The sequence below is a fragment of the Cajanus cajan genome, chromosome 6 (genome assembly GCF_000230855.2).
Source record: "Cajanus cajan strain Asha chromosome 6, NIPB_CcT2T_4, whole genome shotgun sequence".
NCBI lineage: Eukaryota > Viridiplantae > Streptophyta > Magnoliopsida > Fabales > Fabaceae > Cajanus > Cajanus cajan.
Genome location: NC_138522.1, coordinates 51,260,456 through 51,279,059, shown reverse-complemented (window position 1 = coordinate 51,279,059; position 18,604 = coordinate 51,260,456). Strand labels below are relative to the sequence as shown.

The 18,604-nt window shown below is 29.3% G+C and overlaps 2 protein-coding genes across 6 annotated transcripts; both read left to right on the top strand.

Moving 5' to 3' along the window:
• Positions 1-328: 328 nt before the first annotated feature.
• On the top strand, positions 329-5,652 carry LOC109798109 (uncharacterized). Of its 4 annotated transcripts, XM_020358321.3 has the most exons (11): positions 329-535; positions 1,064-1,093; positions 1,168-1,256; positions 1,400-1,514; positions 2,487-2,523; positions 2,661-2,730; positions 2,972-3,076; positions 4,198-4,348; positions 4,472-4,554; positions 5,053-5,146; positions 5,233-5,652. In XM_020358321.3, the coding sequence occupies exons 3-11, from the start codon at positions 1,226-1,228 to the stop codon at positions 5,321-5,323; spliced, it is 777 nt and encodes a 258-aa protein (XP_020213910.1). In that variant the 5' UTR covers positions 329-535; positions 1,064-1,093; positions 1,168-1,225; the 3' UTR covers positions 5,324-5,652. The 4 variants fall into 4 exon arrangements, with proteins under 4 accessions (XP_020213910.1, XP_020213911.1, XP_020213909.1 ...); XM_020358322.3 differs by lacking the exon at positions 1,064-1,093 and having other exon boundaries at positions 1,137-1,256; XM_020358320.3 differs by lacking the exon at positions 1,064-1,093 and having other exon boundaries at positions 330-535.
• A 9,954-nt stretch (positions 5,653-15,606) lies between these two features.
• Positions 15,607-18,113, top strand: LOC109797656 (RNA-binding protein involved in heterochromatin assembly dri1). 2 transcript variants are annotated; one of them, XM_083077524.1, is made up of 4 exons: positions 15,607-15,857; positions 16,258-16,636; positions 17,491-17,614; positions 17,757-18,113. In XM_083077524.1, exons 2-3 carry the CDS (start codon positions 16,263-16,265, stop codon positions 17,588-17,590), a joined length of 474 nt encoding a protein of 157 aa, XP_082933650.1. In that variant the 5' UTR covers positions 15,607-15,857; positions 16,258-16,262; the 3' UTR covers positions 17,591-17,614; positions 17,757-18,113. The 2 variants fall into 2 exon arrangements, with proteins under 2 accessions (XP_082933650.1, XP_020213349.1); XM_020357760.3 differs by having other exon boundaries at positions 15,612-15,857; positions 17,491-17,608.
• Positions 18,114-18,604: the final 491 nt, after the last annotated feature.

Genomic DNA, 18,604 nt, shown 5'->3' with positions numbered 1-18,604 from the left:
AACTAAACTTAATTGTGTTGATAATACTTACTATATTTTAAAAATATCAATCATATTAAACGTTTTTAAGCTAACAATGATAAAACTATTCGTGTTTTTGCGTGAACTATATCTATATAAAAAAAAATTATTGGTTCCCGATAATATTTTTAAAAAAAATATAACTAGATTATTGTGGATTAGAATTAGAATTTTACTTTAATAATAAATATATATTATGATGATAAAAAGTCCTAGTTTGAGATGAGAAGAAGCATCATAAGTAACTTTACCTTGAGTTTTATCCTCTCATTTCTTCCCTTGACTTTTGGTCTTTGGAGTGTGAATGTGATGAGTAAGGGGCATTATGGTCAAGAAAAGGTTGTAAGGGAACAAGTGTTGTGTAAGTGTGAAGAGTGAAGAGTGAAGAGTGAAGAGTGAAGTAAGAAGACAAAAAGAGGTGAGGGAAAGTCGTGGGAACGAAGAAGCGAACAAAGACAAATCAAGGAGGAAAGGGAAAAGCCCTTGTGCTTTTTTGGGGTTTGTTTCTCACCAGGTTAGTGCAAAGAACAAACCTTTCCTCACTTTTCCACCTTTCAATTTTCTTTTTCTCTTCGTTTCTTTTTTAATGTAGGATTCTGGTATATATTACATAACCAGCAAGTTCGTTTCATACCACCAACTATGAATGACATCATATTAAACTGAACCTTTCAACTTCATTTGCTTAATGCTATTTCGTACATTATTTCTTTTCCTTTTTTCTTTTGGAAAATTCAAGACGGCAAATGGCTAAAAAAACATGATTTTATAATAACCAAATATTCTTCTTGTTGTCTTAGCCCAAGTGCTTTCCTCGCTTTACTCAATTTCCACAGGAATAGATTCTCCAATCTTATTCTCTTTGTACCAAGTAAAATACTTACCTAGGCTCCTTCTCTGCATTTTGTGGATTCTTCCTCATAAAAGGGTTAAAACTTTTTTAAAGTAGATTTTTTTGGCACCTTCAGTTTCCATCTCCTTTTCTTTAGTGCCTTTCACTTTCTGTTAAATTTCAACGAGTTTTTTTTTTTTTTTTTGCTAGTGTTGGGGTAGCTGATGCAGATTCATTGATGTTGTTATTTTCCTTTGCCACCCTCCCATTTGGGTATAAATAGAGGTTGCTGATGTTGGTGCTCTTCATTGCAGAAGCTTATTTCAAGCATTGTGGAAGTGACCTGAGCATTTAGCTGTTTGAGTAGAAAATATGAGCTACGGCAGCTCCTCAACGAGTTCTGGTCAGTTGTGATTCTACATTTCCATGCCATCTTCATTGCCCTACACATTACATTTATTGATTTACTAGTGAACCTTTCTAGCAATTATATCAGCTAAGATTTCTGGCATTTTTTAAATGAACTTTATTGCTGTCATGTTTCAGGTGGTGGGACTTCTAGAAGGACATTTGAGTTTGGAAGGACCCATGTGGTCAGACCTAAAGGGAAACACCAGGCAACTATAGTTTGGCTACATGGCCTTGGTGATAATGGTTCAAGGTATATTGATAATATGAATGAATATCTTATGCAGTCATGGTTAAACCAGGGATATTATCTTTGTTAGAATTGGAATACATCTTGAGATTTATTTAAGAGAAAACTTTTCTTCTCTTTGAGCTGGTTGGAAAATGGAATTGAAAGGTTATATTTTGAAAAACTCATTGTACTCACAGCAATAAACTGCCATGTACTTTCTCAATGATCGTCTTTGTCAATTTGCATGGTTGAACAGTTTGGAGTTGATGTTGGAATTTTAATATTTTTATAGGTTTCTTCCTTTTAATTGGCAAACTTAGTTGAGTGGATACCTTCTCCTTATGCTTGAGAATATGTCTCAATGAAATGATGGATTTGTTTTGTTTTAATGAATCCAAGGGAGTGAGTTAGGGAATGTCAATGTCTTGTCCTCTCCTAGTGAAGTTTGTTTATTAAATAAGTTCATAGACTCCATACCCTCTTTAAGGAAATTCTTGTCAATTGATTTGGTGGGATGACACAAAGGTACTGCCAACCAAAAAAGTATTTTATTTCATCTTCTAGCTTGAAAGTTTACAGGAAAGGAAACCTTGACTCTTAAGATTTTTATATGCCAAAAAATAGAAAGGGGACCACTTCTTGACTATCTATATTGTTACAAAACTTAATGGACATGTAGATTCTAATCACCAAACTAGGACATGCATAATCCCAATGCTCAAGTAATAAACTCTTGATTTTCATAATTTTGAAATCAGGTTGATTAGTGCTTATATTCATATATTACAACTTATGCCATTTATAAATACGTGGTCCCAAAATTAGGTAGGGCTGATATAATTTTAATGTGTATTTATTCTGTACCACCAGAACTCTTGGCCCATAAATAGTTCTAATATATTTTTATTTTACTTTTACATGTTTGTATGCCTAGTTGACACGTTCCATATTAGCCTATGGTTAATAAAATAGATCCTTTATTTTGTTTTGCAGCTGGTCCCAACTTCTGGAAACTCTTCCTCTTCCAAATGTAAGAACAAGCATACTTTGGCATCTTTTCAGTAGCTACTGCACATTGATGTTGCACCACATGCTAGTATGCAATATTTGGAAAGCATGTGTGCTTGATAATCAGTTGCCACTTTTTTCTTAAAATTTATGTTGCAGATTAAATGGATTTGCCCAACTGCTCCTACACGGCCTGTAGCCATATTTGGTGGATTTCCTTGCACTGCTTGTAAGATTCATTGTGTGAAGCTCTACATTATTCACTTAACCACTGTTCTTTTACCATGTTTCACGACTACAAAATTTGCTTCTACACTGCTGTGATATTATATATATATATATGTATGTATGTATGTATGTGTATATATAGGTTTCTTTGCCAACTTACTGTATATTTAATGTAGAACTATAATGCCAGCTCTTTTTTAACTGTTGTGAATAGTCTAATTTGATTGAGGCTTGTCTACCAGGGTTTGATGTTGGAGAGATTTCAGAAGATGCTCCTAATGATTTAGAGGGTTTAGATGCTTCTGCAGCACATGTTGCCAATCTTTTGTCAACAGAGCCTCCAAATAGTAGGTTTTTCATGAACACTTAAGAAACTAATTGATTTGATTTACCGTACGATTTTTGCTTGAGGGCATGATTCACTCACTATGGGAAAGTATCTTCTAATATGACATGATAGGTCATACAAGTTTTGTATGTGTCTCCATATTAATTTTGACAGGGGCCCACTTATTTAATATCTATCATGAGAGAGATACAAAAGTTGCACATGACTGTCATGTGAAATCTGAACATGAGAGGATCCATTTATCAATTCACTACATTAGCTAAATCTATAATATGAAATGTCATAATAGAAACCATGATACTAGTTGCTTAGACCACAAATACTGAATACATGCCCCTGCAAGCCTCTGCTTGTTTTTAATCCAAGTTTTCTCAATCTCCTCAAGCCATATATGGCTGGGTACATGAAGTGAGCTATTGCTTATGGAGCTATGGTAATGTAGAGTGAAAGTAAAGGGTTTTCCTGTATTTTGGAGGTGTTCAATGAAATCATCAACAAGATCTGAAGAATATTGAAGTAACAACGTGTTTATGCTCTTTATATTCTTTTGTAGATTCCATATAATAATTCAACACAGTTGACCCATATAAAAGTTCATTCTATTGTATATTCTCTGGCAAATATTGGTACCGAGTACTGTCAAATTACATGCAAACTTCTTTGGGGGAAAAGAGATAGACCATTTTTAATCAGGAAAATAACTTATTTTTATCTTTTCACTGTTTCCTTGTTAGTACTTAGTAGAACATTAAGCATCACAAGAACTTGTTTAGATGTCTGCTTCAGTAGCAGCAGAAATTTATCCTGTATTTCTTATTTAGCTGCACAGAATTTGGTATGATGGTATAACAAGAAAAAATTGCAAGCTTACAAGTTACAAGTCATAATGACATCCAGAGCCTTTGAAATAATCTTCCGTGTTTGCTATCAATAAGGTGTTTAGATTTATTTACATCTACATTTTGAGTGAGGTGATTGAAGTAGTATTCAGTAAATTAATGAATTAGAGAAAAGCCAGTTGGTATGTTTAGATTGTAATGTATTAATGGGAATGTCTTAACCTTCAACTAAATTCAAGTTGCTCGTAATTTGACTTAAATTCTAATGTTTGCTGTTCAGTCAAACTTGGTATTGGGGGCTTCAGTATGGGTGCTGCAACTGCACTGTATTCAGCTACGTGCCATGTTTTGGGGCACTATGGGAATGGAAACATTTACCCTATCAACTTAAGTGCAATTGTTTCTTTAAGTGGCTGGCTTCCTTGTTCAAGGTTTGGTTTCTACCATTTTTCATGGTGAATACGTAAATGATCTACTAATGTGGCACATCCACCAATAGTTTCCTTTTAAGCTATACGTTGTATAAGCCACTCAGGAGCTTCTAATTGATCCAGGACCTTGAAAAACCAAATTGAACGATCACGTGATGGCATAAGGCGTGCAGCATCATTGCCCTTATTTCTCTGCCATGGAAAAGGTATTCTTAAGTTGTATCATTTATCATTATAGTTTTATGTATATTATCTTTCCTGATGTATCATGTATATATGTCAAAGACGAGATACTAGTTTTATGCTTTCTCCAGTCAATAATCTGTTGTTCTATCTGGTCAATAATAGTCCCTGTGCACAACAAAACAAATAAATGCCTCGTAGGAGGTACTGATTTATCACAATAATGATTACCAGTCTTAAAAATTCACTGATTCTTTTTTACTTGCCATGTCGATCTTCATTTAGTTAAATTTTTTGACATTTTTCTGCTTTCTGTGAATTATCTGAACGAGCTTCTAACCAAATTTTAGTTCATTCTTTACACATATTTGTGAACTTCACTAGTAACCAGAATATTCTTTGCTTTCATCATCTATTGTAGTATGGACTTCGAACTTGTAGGATATAATCTTGAATTCATGCAAGAGGGAGCTGATGTAATTCCTGATCAATGTACCATATATCTTGAATTGTTTTTGCAGGTGATGATGTGGTTGCATATGAACATGGAGAGAGGTCTGCAGTGGCCTTAAGTTCTGCAGGATTCCCGAATCTTATATTTAGGAGTTACAATGGGTATTCTGCTCTTTTCTGAATAGGTTATCACATATCATATTGGTGAATGACTATAGTCTAATGAATAATACATTGTTGCTTTGTAGGTTGGGTCACTATACAATCCCTGAAGAGACTGATGAAGTTTGCAGGTGGCTAACTGCAAATTTGGGACTGGAGGGGTTTCGGTTGAACTGAACTAGACTAGAGAAGTAAAGCTGAATTGGGTCACACATATAAACCATAGTTAGGCAGTGAAAGAGGGGCTATAAAATAGATAGTGGTGTGGTGGGGTATATTAGTGATGGTATAGTCGCTTCATTCGCTCTCCTATTCTCATGGTACTAAATAAATGTTTTTTTTTCCAAGGGTTACTATCTTTATTGCTTTGAAATTTGGGAATGCTTTGGTGGGACATGGATAGTTTCCTCCACATCCAGCAAATTTTGTTTATTTCATTCGGGCATGGATATGTATGTTGCTTTATGTATTCATATTGTCTAAATAAAGTCTAATTTTATTAAGCAGATGATATTTTCCTTTTTTATAACTGACCAGGGACTGCTCAGATAAGTTTATCCAGAAGTACTTTTAGGATAGAAAAATAGAAAGAAAAATCAAAATAAGTTTTTTTATAAGTTAAAATTGATCTGTTTACGAGTTAGAATAAGATTTTAGAGAAGTTAATAAGAGAGAATTTCTACAAAGTAGTTTATAAATAAATTAATTTTAATTGAAGGAGAAATTTATTTCATTTTCATTTTTATTTGCTCTCTTAGAAGTGCTTAAGAAAAAAACTTATTTAAACATGTCCTAGGTTTATTACATCATTTGGCAAATTTGAGTTGGGATTCAAGTAATAGGCAAGGAGACTTCAATCGGTCATATAATCTAAATAAAGTATATAAGTAAGAATAATTTTTACATTATAAGTTGAATTTTGTAGAATTATGTTAGGTTCAACCAATGTACTTGAGAATTTCTAAAAACTATGCATATCTCATTGTATGCAGTCCATTTCCTTAATGTTGCAGCTCAAAAACCTTGTGGGTCAAAATCAAACTTCAAACATAGTTATGAATGTTGCCTGTGATTTCATTATGGATATATGAACAGCAAGAACCTATGGTTGCCGCGGGCATGTGAAATTGTGAATGATGACAATGTTGTTTCTCTAAAAACGTCCGCAAAACAATTTAGATCCTGCCTCTTGATTCTGCAGAAGGTTGATCAACAGATGCTTAATTTTCCGTTAGGCTATATTTGGATTGAAGTTTACAAACTCAAGTATGAATGAAATTTATTTTTGTAAATTGTCTTAATAGAGTTTAAGTTTGATGTATGAATTTATGATTATTATATACAAAAGACATTTTGGTGAAAATGTTAATAATAAAATTACATATTTAACTAAAGATTTTTTTTTCTTCATATTCATCATTTTGTACAATTTTCAAAATATAGAACCACTCTTAATTTTTTATTTGAATTCTTAGAATTATAAACTTTGGATGAGGATAGACCAAACAAAATATTATATTAATCTGAATTTTTTAAAATAAGTATATTATAAGAAGAGTACAAAGAAGAAATTCATACTTTACTAAGGGTATTACATCATATCAAAAGATTTTTTTCAAATACTTGCATTGTTTGTAATTATTATCGATAATATTTATAACAATTATTATTGTTGAAGAATTATATATTAAGAATAAAATATTAGAAATACTTAATTATATAACTTTTATAAATAATTTCGTAGTTGACAAGGAAAAAATAGCAAATTATATTAAATTGAGATTTTAATATAAATTATACCTCAAGCTTCATAAGTTCTGGACATGGCCTATTGATTTGTGTCAAATCTGCTTTTGTAAAAGAATAAAAAAATTTAAAAGGTTGGAAGTAGAAAGATGAAACAGGAGTGTGTGAATATAGTGACCCTATAGTTGAGCTGTAAACTGCATTGGGCTCATGGGTATTGATTGAAGCTCAAAAGAAACTCGAATTTTTGCTGCTTAAGACAGTGTTAGGTTTGACCCCAAAAAGTACTGTGCTAGTGATAGTGTCTTTTTTTCACCTTAGTGCATGACAGCGTGCTTCTCTTGTTCCTTGTTTGTTTTGAAAACATATATTAGCTTGACGAAGTTATTTAAGCCTAATACAGATTAAACTCGGCCCAATTAGCCACTAATATTTGAGTAATATTAGTATTTTGGGACATCATAATTTTATAATGAATGACAGCCTAATATTATACACTTAACATGAAAATAAGTTTATTGAATGGTGATATCAGTTTTGTTTTTTCCTTTTATGATATGTAGTTCTACGAATTGGTGTTTCTCGGAAAAGGTTTCACGTTCAAAAATTGTAAATTATAAAAGGAAAGCATTAGATGAGTGGGTCTACTTTATTCGATTTGAATTACTCAGAATCCAAATCACATCTGTATAGTCTGCACATGCCTATAGTGGAACACGTAGATAGACTTAAATTGACAAATCCAACATTCCACACATTCCTTCCCTTTTTGGGTGGAAATACACTTGAATTCGTTGAAATACGGGTGAAAGCAGGTGAAGTTGAATTAAATTTATATAAATTTATTATTAAATATGATCAAAATTTAATAAATTAAGTTAGGTTAGATTTATATATATATATATATATATATATATATTAATTCAATCATAATGAGTTGGATCAATTAGATTAATATAAATAAATTTATTTATTTATTATAAAAATTTAAAAATTTTATAATATATAAATTATTTTATATTTTGTTTCGAATGTAATATTGTGAATCAATAAACTAAATAATGATACAAACAAGTTTTTAAAATAAATTTGTTGATTTGTTATATTGTTATTAACTCAAACAACCAACGTTAATATAATTTAAAAAATATATATATTGTATTGTTACACTAACTTCTTCTTCTTAGAAATAATCAAGAGTGACAAAAAATATTGTTCTAAACAAATTATCATACTAACTTCTTTTTTTTTCTTCTTCCGAGATTCACTTTTAGATTCTAATAGAGTTTAAATTAAGTTCTAAGAACAAAGTTGAGGTTGAGTTCCACTTATTATTTATAGACAGATTGTCTATTTGAGAGGACGATCTAATCACTTAAGAACTTGTTAAGAGCTTATATCTTGAATTATCTTGATAGTTGGGAGGAAGTGTTGCCACTACAACAAAATTTATTATTACCGATAATTATTTAACGACAATACATTAATTGCCTTTATTTTCTTATTTAATAAAAGTTAATGATTAATATATAATGGTCACTAAAAATATATTTATATCACACTAAAATTTATTATTAGCGACAATTATTTATTAAGAAAAATTTTAGTCCACATCGACTAGAAATAAGATAATTAAAGAGTATATAAATGGATGATAACTCTCATCTTACAAGTTTGTTTTGTAGGGTTGAGTTAGACCTATAACTTACTATTCTAAGTTGGTATGAAATTACTTAGAGCAACTCCAACGGGAGTTGCTTGTCCCATCAAACAACTTAAGCCCCGGTTTTTTACCATTGAAGGACTCTGACGTGGCAACATGAGTTGCTTGAAGAAGAGAGAGAGTTGCTTCCTCAAGTAACCGTTCCTTACCGGATTTCAAGCAGATCTTATTGAACATATTTGGAAACGTTTCAGAAATAATAATATGAAAATTAATTTCGTATAATGTCTATGTGTTTACTATTGCTTTATTTTATTTTTAATATCTACTTATTGTATATTTTTTCTCGTAATTTATTTTCTTTCATTGTAGTGCAATTATCCTTTTTAATAAAAATTTAAAATTGGTTCATAAATGATTAGAAAAAATTTTAAAAGTTGAATTTCTTAAAGTTTCTTACCATTGGAGTAAATTTGTGTTTGAGTTGCTTAATACTAACATGACACACTAAGGACCACTTTTTTCATTTTTCAATGCATGAAGCAACTCAAATGAGTTGCTTCCATTGGAGATGCCCTTACCATCTTACAAGTCTCACATCGACTAGAAATAAGGTAATTAAAAAAATAAGAAAATTAAAAAGAATATATAAGTAAAAGATAACTCTCATCTTATAAGTCCCACATCGACTAATTGAATAGTATTTATACTCATCTTACAAGTCTCACATCTACTAAAAAGTAAAAAAAAATGTTGGTAAAATTTTTTATAACAATTTTTATTGCCACTAAAAGTCATATTAAATGTCACTAAAAGTCTATTTTATTGTAGTGATGCTTTTGATGGATGGAGTTTATGTATCCTAAGTCAAAATAATCTGTAAGTCAACCTAGTAAAATAGGTGAACTTTAATTTTCTTTTTATTTCATTTTAATTATAAAAAAATAGTTTAATTTACTTAAAATTTAGTTCATTACATTTTAATTCGTCATCGTCAAGTTAATTCTTGAATTAACTTACAGGTTGACATACGTAATTTTTTTTATTTTTTTATTTTTTTGTTTTATTTTAATTTCTAAATACCAATTTATATAGTTATATATTTATACAATCAATCAAATTATATATATATAAATTATGAATTATGATAATTAGTATTAATTTAATATTATTTATTAATATTTTATATTATTATTTTAATATTATAAATTAATTGAATCGGTTATAATTGATGACTATTTTAATTTTTTTTTTACATTTTTTTAATTTTATTGTTAAGTTGATTGAAGAATAAGACTATACGGAGTTTTTTTTTATATAATATATATATATATATATATATGTATATATTTAAATTCAATTAGTTTTTTAAATACAATAAAATACACAAATATTTATTTAAGCACGTACTTTATTCAAAATATTTAAATTTTATTAATAGTCATTTAATTTTTCGGGATCGAGTAATAATGATGCTATACATGTAATTATAAAAATAAAATAACAAATAATAGACATAAATAAACTAAAAGCGCACACACAATTACACAATTTCTTAATTAAATAACAAAAAAAGTGTCGTTAAATTACCTTTTAACTTTTTTCAAAAATGAAAAATGATTATTTAATAATTGTATTTGTATTTATTACATTTTAATAATCTATGTAAAAGATTTGCAAATTAAAATTTTCAATCATATTGTTTTATGTATTTTATATAAAATATATGATACGAACTATAATTTATATGATATATAAAATAATTTATAAATCACACAACATCCATGCCTTTAAATGTTTATTTAATTGTATATAATAAATAAAACTTAAATTTGTAGTGTATACACATATATATATATATATATATATATATATATATATATATATATATATATATATATATGCATAAACTATAATATAATAAGTTAAAATAATTAAATTACATTAATTATTAACATATAAAATTTCAAAAGTTTCCTAATCTAAATTTTTTGTTAAAAACAAATCAATTTAAAATTTATATTTACATGCATTTAATTTAGTTCCTTTAAAATAGTTTTCAGAAAAATAATTGTTAAAAAATAATTTTTAAATATATAATTAATTAAAATAATTCATAAATTATATCTCTTTGCTTGTGTACGGTATGTGTGATTGTGTATGTGTATAACATATTATATTGCGAGGATAATTTCTATGCATTAACAATATAAATACTATTTCATTATGAAATAATTATAAATATTTTTAAATATAAATTTTAAAGAAGTTATTAAACAAACAATCAATTCGTATTATACATGACAACATATATGACTAAATGACAATGTTAATGACCTTTGCACCGCAGTGTAATTTATATAAATTATTACTTTAATTAATATTATATGCACTTCAATTTTTAAATTTTAAAATAAATATTATAAACTAATTTTATCAAATTATAACACAATAATAATTTTTAATGTGTATATAATTAGAAATAAAATTCTCCAAAAAAATATTTTTATTTAATAATTTTTTATATATATAGATTCGTAAGTTAAATCACATATTAAATTTATTAAACTTAATAAATATATTTAATAATATTATTAAATTTAACAATACATTATATTTAATGAATGCAACAACTAATTAATATTATACCATTAAAAATGTATTTATTTACATATCTTTAGAAATATACTACATTAGTAATTAACATAAAGTCCTATATTAATATTAATATATATGCATTCTAATTAAAATTTAAATATATTACCAAAAACGATTTTTTTTGGTTTTAAATAATGTTTTCTAAACCATTTTTTAAGCAATAATAAAAACAATATTTTTCAATATATATTAAATTATAATTTGATTAACATTAATTTTTTTTACAGGAAATATAAAATAAACATTTAAACTATCTTTAATTAATATGAAAATTACTACCCACTTAACAACGTACTTGATTTGATTTGAGGTATGTTTTGTAGTGCAGATTAATGCAGAATCTAAATCTATAAAGATAATATTTGTAGACGTCATTGAAAACTTCATAATTGGGCCGTTACGCAAAAGTATAGTTTGGTATAGTTTTTACTAATAATCAGTATTTTAATATGTATAACGTACTGATATGTTTATTATATACAATATAATTAAAACTTAAAATAAATTGTATTTAATAAATATTATAATTGAATATATACTATATTTAAAATTAGTACACATAAATATTTTTAAATATATAAATTATATTTTAGATTTATGATAAACAATTTTTATTGTAATAAAAAATTTATTTATAGTTATTGATAATTTATTTTAAAATATTTATATTTAATTTATAAATAATTATAATAAATAAAAATTAAATTAGATAAGAAGTTAAAGAAAATCTATACAAAGTACAAACCCTCTCATTAAAAAAATTCCTCTAAAAAAAACTCTCATATAAAATAAAGGTTTGTATTTAATTAAATAAAAATTAATTATAATAACTCAAACATTTGATTTAATTTGTATCTTTTTAAATTTAGAATTGAACCATACAAATTGTTTTATAACTTTTTAATGATATATTATGAATTGAATCGTACATTTTGGATTTAGATATAGTTAGTTGCAATCATATTAATTTATAAGTATATTGAAATTTTAGGTTGTTCAATACAAGAAAATCTTTTATAGAAATTTTATTAATCAATAAAACTAATTAAATGGGTGACATTTTATTTAAGCATTCGAAATATCGAATGAATTAGTTTAAATATTAAAATAAAAAAGAAACAAAAATTAAATGAATTAAAATTAAAATTAAAAAATGTCAACAACAATGCTTATCTAAGACATAATAAATGTTGTTATAAGATACAGTTAGACTACTCTTACAATAAACAAGTGTCGTTATAGAATATTTTTTTACAATACTTATTTATTACAATGGGTGTTTTAAAACTCCTTTAGACAATGTTTATTTTAAACAATTGAGTTTTTAAGTGTCTCTATTACAACACTAAAATAAGTGTTGTTTAAAGGAGTTTTATAACAATATTTGTTTAAAATTGGTGTTATCTAAAATGACTTTAATTATAATAATATTTGTTTATTACAAATATTATTTATTATGTTCTATAATAACACTTTTAAAGTGTTGTTAAATATAGTCGCTCTTTAATATATAGTATTGACATAAACAACACACAAAAATGTTGTTAAAGATCTTATATATATATGTAAGTGTTGTTAATTAATGTTTTTTTTTATATTTTTATTTTATTTTATTTTTTATTTTAGCGAAAGCCACATACATAGCATTTTAGATGGTTTTTGATATTTTGTACGTAGCATTTGATCAGAGTTGAGAAATGTTATCTGAAGCTTATGAACTGAAGATATTTCAGTAATTTTGGTATAGAAAACTGTTTAAAATTAAAGAAGATGGACATTTGGGGACTCTCAGAGCATATTATAAAAGATATTGGAGGTCTAAAAAGTAAAAGAAAAGAGAAAACTTTTATCATTCTGATGGCGTCACTCACATCTTTCTACCAACTCACGTGCATGCAACCATAAAAAAACGAATTACATATGAAATTCTAATATAATACATATATACATTTTATTCTACGATTATGTTTTCAATTTGTGTGTTGTACCAAAGAAAAAAGGTCGAGTGTATAACATCAGACAATGAAGACAAATTCGGAAACAGCTGTAAAACTACTGTATCACGTACGAAACATTTCTTGATTTTATAATTCGTGAAATTTGACGTTTTCTTAAAATAAAATGCATGTAATGTCTTTGGGTACATATATATATAGATGAATATGTAAATTTTATAGAGGTACACAGTTATATAAAGCGGAAAAGCGTAGGCTGCGTTTCTGATATATACGTAGCTAGGTTAATTTTTTAAGGCCTTTAGATATATAATTTGAATTTGTTGATGAATATTGTGTACGAAATGAGAATGATATATTATATCTGTTATATGGTGTGCATATATATATATATATATATAATAAGATTGAATGAAAAGAAAAAGTATAAAGAGTAGAAGTATACGTTAGGCGTCGATGGGTTTGGTGATGGATGGATGCATGGAAGCATTTCCCAATAAGAGAATCGAATCCATCTCCTTTCTTTTTGCTTTCACAGCCTTCTTTACCATTCCCCAAGAAAAATGGTGGATGATTTCTATTAGTTTTAAGATTTCCTTCTTTTTATTTTTTTGGGGATTTTCGTGCTATATGTTTTCCCTCTTTGCTAATTCCCCTCTTTCTTTCTTTTCTTTCTCAAGGAAAAGAGTGAGTGCGATAATGAGGAAGGAAAAGAACATGACAGCGAAAAAGCCATATCAGTGTAACGAAGGGCAAAAAAGAAAAAGAAAAGATGGTCAAAATTTGAACCTCGAAGACTTCTCTTCCATCATCATCAACTTCGACTATCTTTATCGAAACTCTACCAAGTTTTCCTCCTTTCTTTGATTTTTGAACTATTCCAATCAACATTTAGTCATCAATGAGAATCGTTTCTCTTTCACTAAGTGGCATCGTAGTGCAATAATTTCAACCAAGGACGTTCCTTGAAGTAATGGCCATGCAACTTTTACTTTAACATCGCCTACGTCTTGGACCTATACATAATTTTACCCTGACATGCACGAGTGATGATCATCAAGTTTTTTCATTTACATAAACACACATTTTTATGTTCGCGGTCCAAATTCTCGTCGCCACTCTCATCATTAAAATATACGAGTTCTTCGTTTTCTATGGCTGGGACAAAGGTCTGTATGTGTTAGTGTGTTACAAACATTTCTCCAAACAAGAATCACTATTTGGGACCACTTTAAAAGACTAGGATTAATAACTTAATATAGCTTATAACTGACATCTATATCTATATATATAACTCCCAACATGATTATAAACCTTTTTCTTCATATCCTCGTTCCGTTTAATGATTTCATAGTATATGGTCATGATGGGAAATGGGAATACTCGCCTATAATTCATTTAATTAGGTTGGTAAAGGAGGATTGGAAATTAATTATGTAGACATTTTAGATTCCGTGACCTTGATCATTAATTAGGTTAGTAAGATGGAGAGGAAATTAGTACGAGATTTAGGTAGTAGGTAGCTAGGCCAAATGTTCACGTAAATGTATAAAATATTCGTAATAAGGTCGTGTGATATTATAATCCTTTTGACTTACGCCCAAAAGAAATTAAGTCCCAAGTACAAAAGAGGAATATTCAAAATTGAAAAGCAGCACCGATTTTTACCATATAGTTTGTGACGACCCTTATAACTCCCGGCCAGGTTCTGAAAGTATAATATTGAAAGTAAGACATGACACCTCCTTGGCAATTATTTATGAATATGGGAATAAGCTGGGCCACTACGCACTGGGGTCAACAATCTCTGATCTTAATGTTTTCCTTGAAGTGTGAGGAATATTCATTTTGTCTGGTGATAAACAATGAATTTCGTTCCTTCTTATCCAATCCTCTCATTGATCAATAACATCAAAAAGAGGAAAACTATAAAAAAAAATAAATAAATAAGATACACTTTGAGACCATGCGGTGAACGTAAGGTAATTTTTATTGTGATTCTTTCCCCGCCACTTCACTATAAATGAGGGTCCAATTAACACATATCCACAGTCAAAAAGGTCTTTTGCTATCATTTATGGACTACAAGATTTAAAAGATAGGGCATGGGCTTTGTGGTGTTTAGAGGTTACAATGCATGCTAATTTACTTTATGTGGGGACAAAAAAGTGCAGCTTGACAAAGTTGAACAAATTAGTTATAATTTCCATAATCAATTTTTTTTTTTTACGTGCATGCCCTTTCCTTATCACCACACAAACATATAATACACTCTAGTCAGTTATATGTGTACTTGGCATCTCCAAAATCCCTAAAAAATGCTATTGCCAACTATCATACTCCCATACCTTTTCATTTATCATATTATTAATTAATATATATGGTGTGTATGGAGTGGCACTTCGAAAATTCCTTTTACACTTTTTCCAAATTTAGTTTTTGATGATATCACATTGGGTTGAAGGAAGCAAAAAAGAAGCACCCGTTGCCCCGCCTGCGCACTGGCTATAGCTAGTTACTTCGATCTGCTCGATTTTCGAGGCCTTAATCGGCAGTATATAAACCACCTCAGCCTCTACACTCACTGCACCACAACCACAATTCAACAATCTCTCCTTCTCTTCAACTTGTGGAGAGCTACTTCCACTCAATACCCTAAATTCATTTTCAGTCTCCAAACTCCAAAGAGGTGAATATCATTCCTTTTCCCATGCCTACCTCTCACTTTCACATTTTTCTACGTTAATATATTATCATTATGGTATAGAATAAAACATAGGAGTAAACTTACATGCAACTCCAACTGATTTAAGTGTTATTTTCCAATTATTTGAATAATTAATCGAAGTGAATTTTCAATTCTGAATGGCATTGAATTTTAGGTACTCTTTTTTTCTTTATCACATCTTATCTTTTCTATCTTTTTGTTTCACGCAAAGTGTGTCTACACGCAAAGATGTTTAAAGATAATTTTGTAGAGAACGATAGCTTAAACACATGAGAAACTAGATTTAACTTTTGTTTAATAACATACTACTACTGAGAATAATAAGTGTATGTATGCATGTTGGATTTTGGAAACTATGAAGGGAAAATGAGCAGACCAGGAGATTGGAACTGCAGGACATGCAACCACCTGAACTTCCAGAGAAGAGAATCGTGCCAGCGGTGCGGGGAGCCAAGGAGTGGTGGTGACTACGGTGGAGGTTTTGGTGGCAGAGGCTCTTCCTCCTTTGGCTTCACCACCGGCCCCGATGTTCGCCCCGGTGACTGGTACTGCACCGTTGGAAACTGCGGAGCCCACAACTTCGCCAGCCGCTCCAGCTGTTTCAAGTGCGGTGCCCCCAAGGAGGACTCCTCCGCCGCCCTATTCGACGCCGACATGCCCCGAATCAGACCCTTTGCCTTTGGTGGCGGCGGCACCTCCGCCCGCCCTGGCTGGAAATCCGGTGACTGGATATGCACCAGGTATACACTCACTCTCAGTAATAAAAAATTATTAGATAGTTTAAGAACATACATACTTCATGGTTGCAATTAAGTATATTATATAACATGCATTCAAAATTTAGATATTAAAAAGTAAGTAATAGTATTTAATTACATATTATGAAAATTTTTGTTAAAGATCTTGCTGTGGAGTATCATCTAATAATCGAGTTTCCATGCTATTTTGATACATTTGTTTTTTGGGTTAGTTATGAATTTGAACATATTAAAGGAGGGAGGGAGGGAGGGAGTGTTCAGAATCCTTAAATTTTCGAAGATATATACCATATAATTTCTCGTACATCACTTCTTCCTTTATCAGTTAGCTACAGTAGGAACTTAAAAAGAGAGCAGTGAGCACTTCGAAAAGATACATACTTACGTATTTATTATATTGAATATTTCCCGAAAACTTTAAATATTCTTAACTGATTTTTGTTATTATTCATTTTTTAACTATTGTATGAATACATGTAAAAATCACTATTACTTATGCTCATTTTTTAAACACTATCTTTCCTTTGTTTATTTAAGATTTGTGTTTAAAGATAAGTTTATATTAAATTTATAAATTATATGGTGGATGTGTCATGTCATGTAACTTTTACAATTTGTCAGACAAATTACTGTGTTGAATCAATCTATATCTCATGTTGTATCTTAGATTGTGATAAATATGTTACAGATTTATTATTTCAATAACTGACATCATATATAATTATGATCCTTTATTCTTTTATTATTATGATGATGATGATGATTTAAAAATAAAAAATAAAAAAGCTATTATGAGTAAATAAAACAGTAATGACGAAGTGTGTTAAAATGTGCAGGTCTGGATGTAACGAGCATAACTTCGCGAATAGAATGGAGTGCTACCGATGCAATGCACCGAGGGACTCTAGTAGTGGCAGGTCTCCCTATTCATCGTAGAGTTCCTGGATCCATGTGGTAATTGTAATACGTTTTCTTGAATAATATCAGTTATCTAATTAATTTCGTCATACTAGTAGTATATATACGTTCACATTTGTATATATGATATAAACTAGAGTTACAGGCACTAATGACTAATCACCCCTTCCTTTTTCATTTTCAGGTTTGCTGTCCAAGGAGAGAATCGAGAGGCTATATCCCTATTTCCTAGTGATAGTGACTTTATTTTTGGTCTCTTGCTTCCATATGTTACTTTCTTCATCTTCTCATGCGGATATTTATTTTTGCTTTCTTGATTTTCTTCCAGCTAGGAAGCTTTAGGTGAATTATGATTTTGAGGTTTTGTTGGCGCTGAGTGATTCTGGTATGAGACTCAGCAGCTAGCCCATGTACTTTTTTTAAGTATCAACAATTTAATATCGGTGTTAATGTGTTTCGAGAGGGGGCTATAGCTTCTAATTAGCCTCACTATGATTTGGTGCAAAGTGTTCTTTATCTAATTCTCCGAGATTTCAGAAAAGATGCTCTCTGCTTCTGTCTTTCTCTCTTTTACTCTCAGTTATACACACATATATACCTTTATAGTGGGGACGTGGTCCAAGGAATAATTGATTCATAACAGTAGTCGTAAAACTCAATGCTATAACCCATGTTCTTTAATATATGGACCACTGCGGGACGAAACCATCGTAACAAAGCTCACCAAGCTGTTTGCATATAATCATGTGCATGTATGTGATAGTAGAATCTTACATGCACACAATATGCTAATGTAACCAGATATACATGTTAATGTAATCATAGGTCAAGGTGAAACTTAAAATATGCTGCTTTTACTTTTGGTTCTACGGTGAATTTGATTTAATTTACATTAATTAGAGTATCGAGATCAAATATAGAAAAACAAACTATTAGAAGTATTTTTTCTTCTTTTTTTATAACCACAAATTGAAATGATATATACATGATGTTAAGTTCAAACTTTAATACTATCAATATATAATGACCAAC

What these genes read in the sequence shown, in the direction of transcription:
- LOC109798109 (XM_020358322.3), top strand. Translation starts at nt 1,226, where the DNA reads ATGAGCTACGGCAGCTCCTCAACGAGTTCTG. An exon ending in GTCAACAGAGCCTCCAAATA is followed by an intron (nt 3,077 to 4,197) that starts GTAGGTTTTTCA and finishes TTTGCTGTTCAG; the next exon opens with TCAAACTTGGTATTGGGGGC. An exon ending in ATATTTAGGAGTTACAATGG is followed by an intron (nt 5,147 to 5,232) that starts GTATTCTGCTCT and finishes GTTGCTTTGTAG; the next exon opens with GTTGGGTCACTATACAATCC.
- LOC109797656 (XM_083077524.1), top strand. Translation starts at nt 16,263, where the DNA reads ATGAGCAGACCAGGAGATTGGAACTGCAGGACATGCAACCACCTGAAC. An exon ending in GGTGACTGGATATGCACCAG is followed by an intron (nt 16,637 to 17,490) that starts GTATACACTCAC and finishes TAAAATGTGCAG; the next exon opens with GTCTGGATGTAACGAGCATA.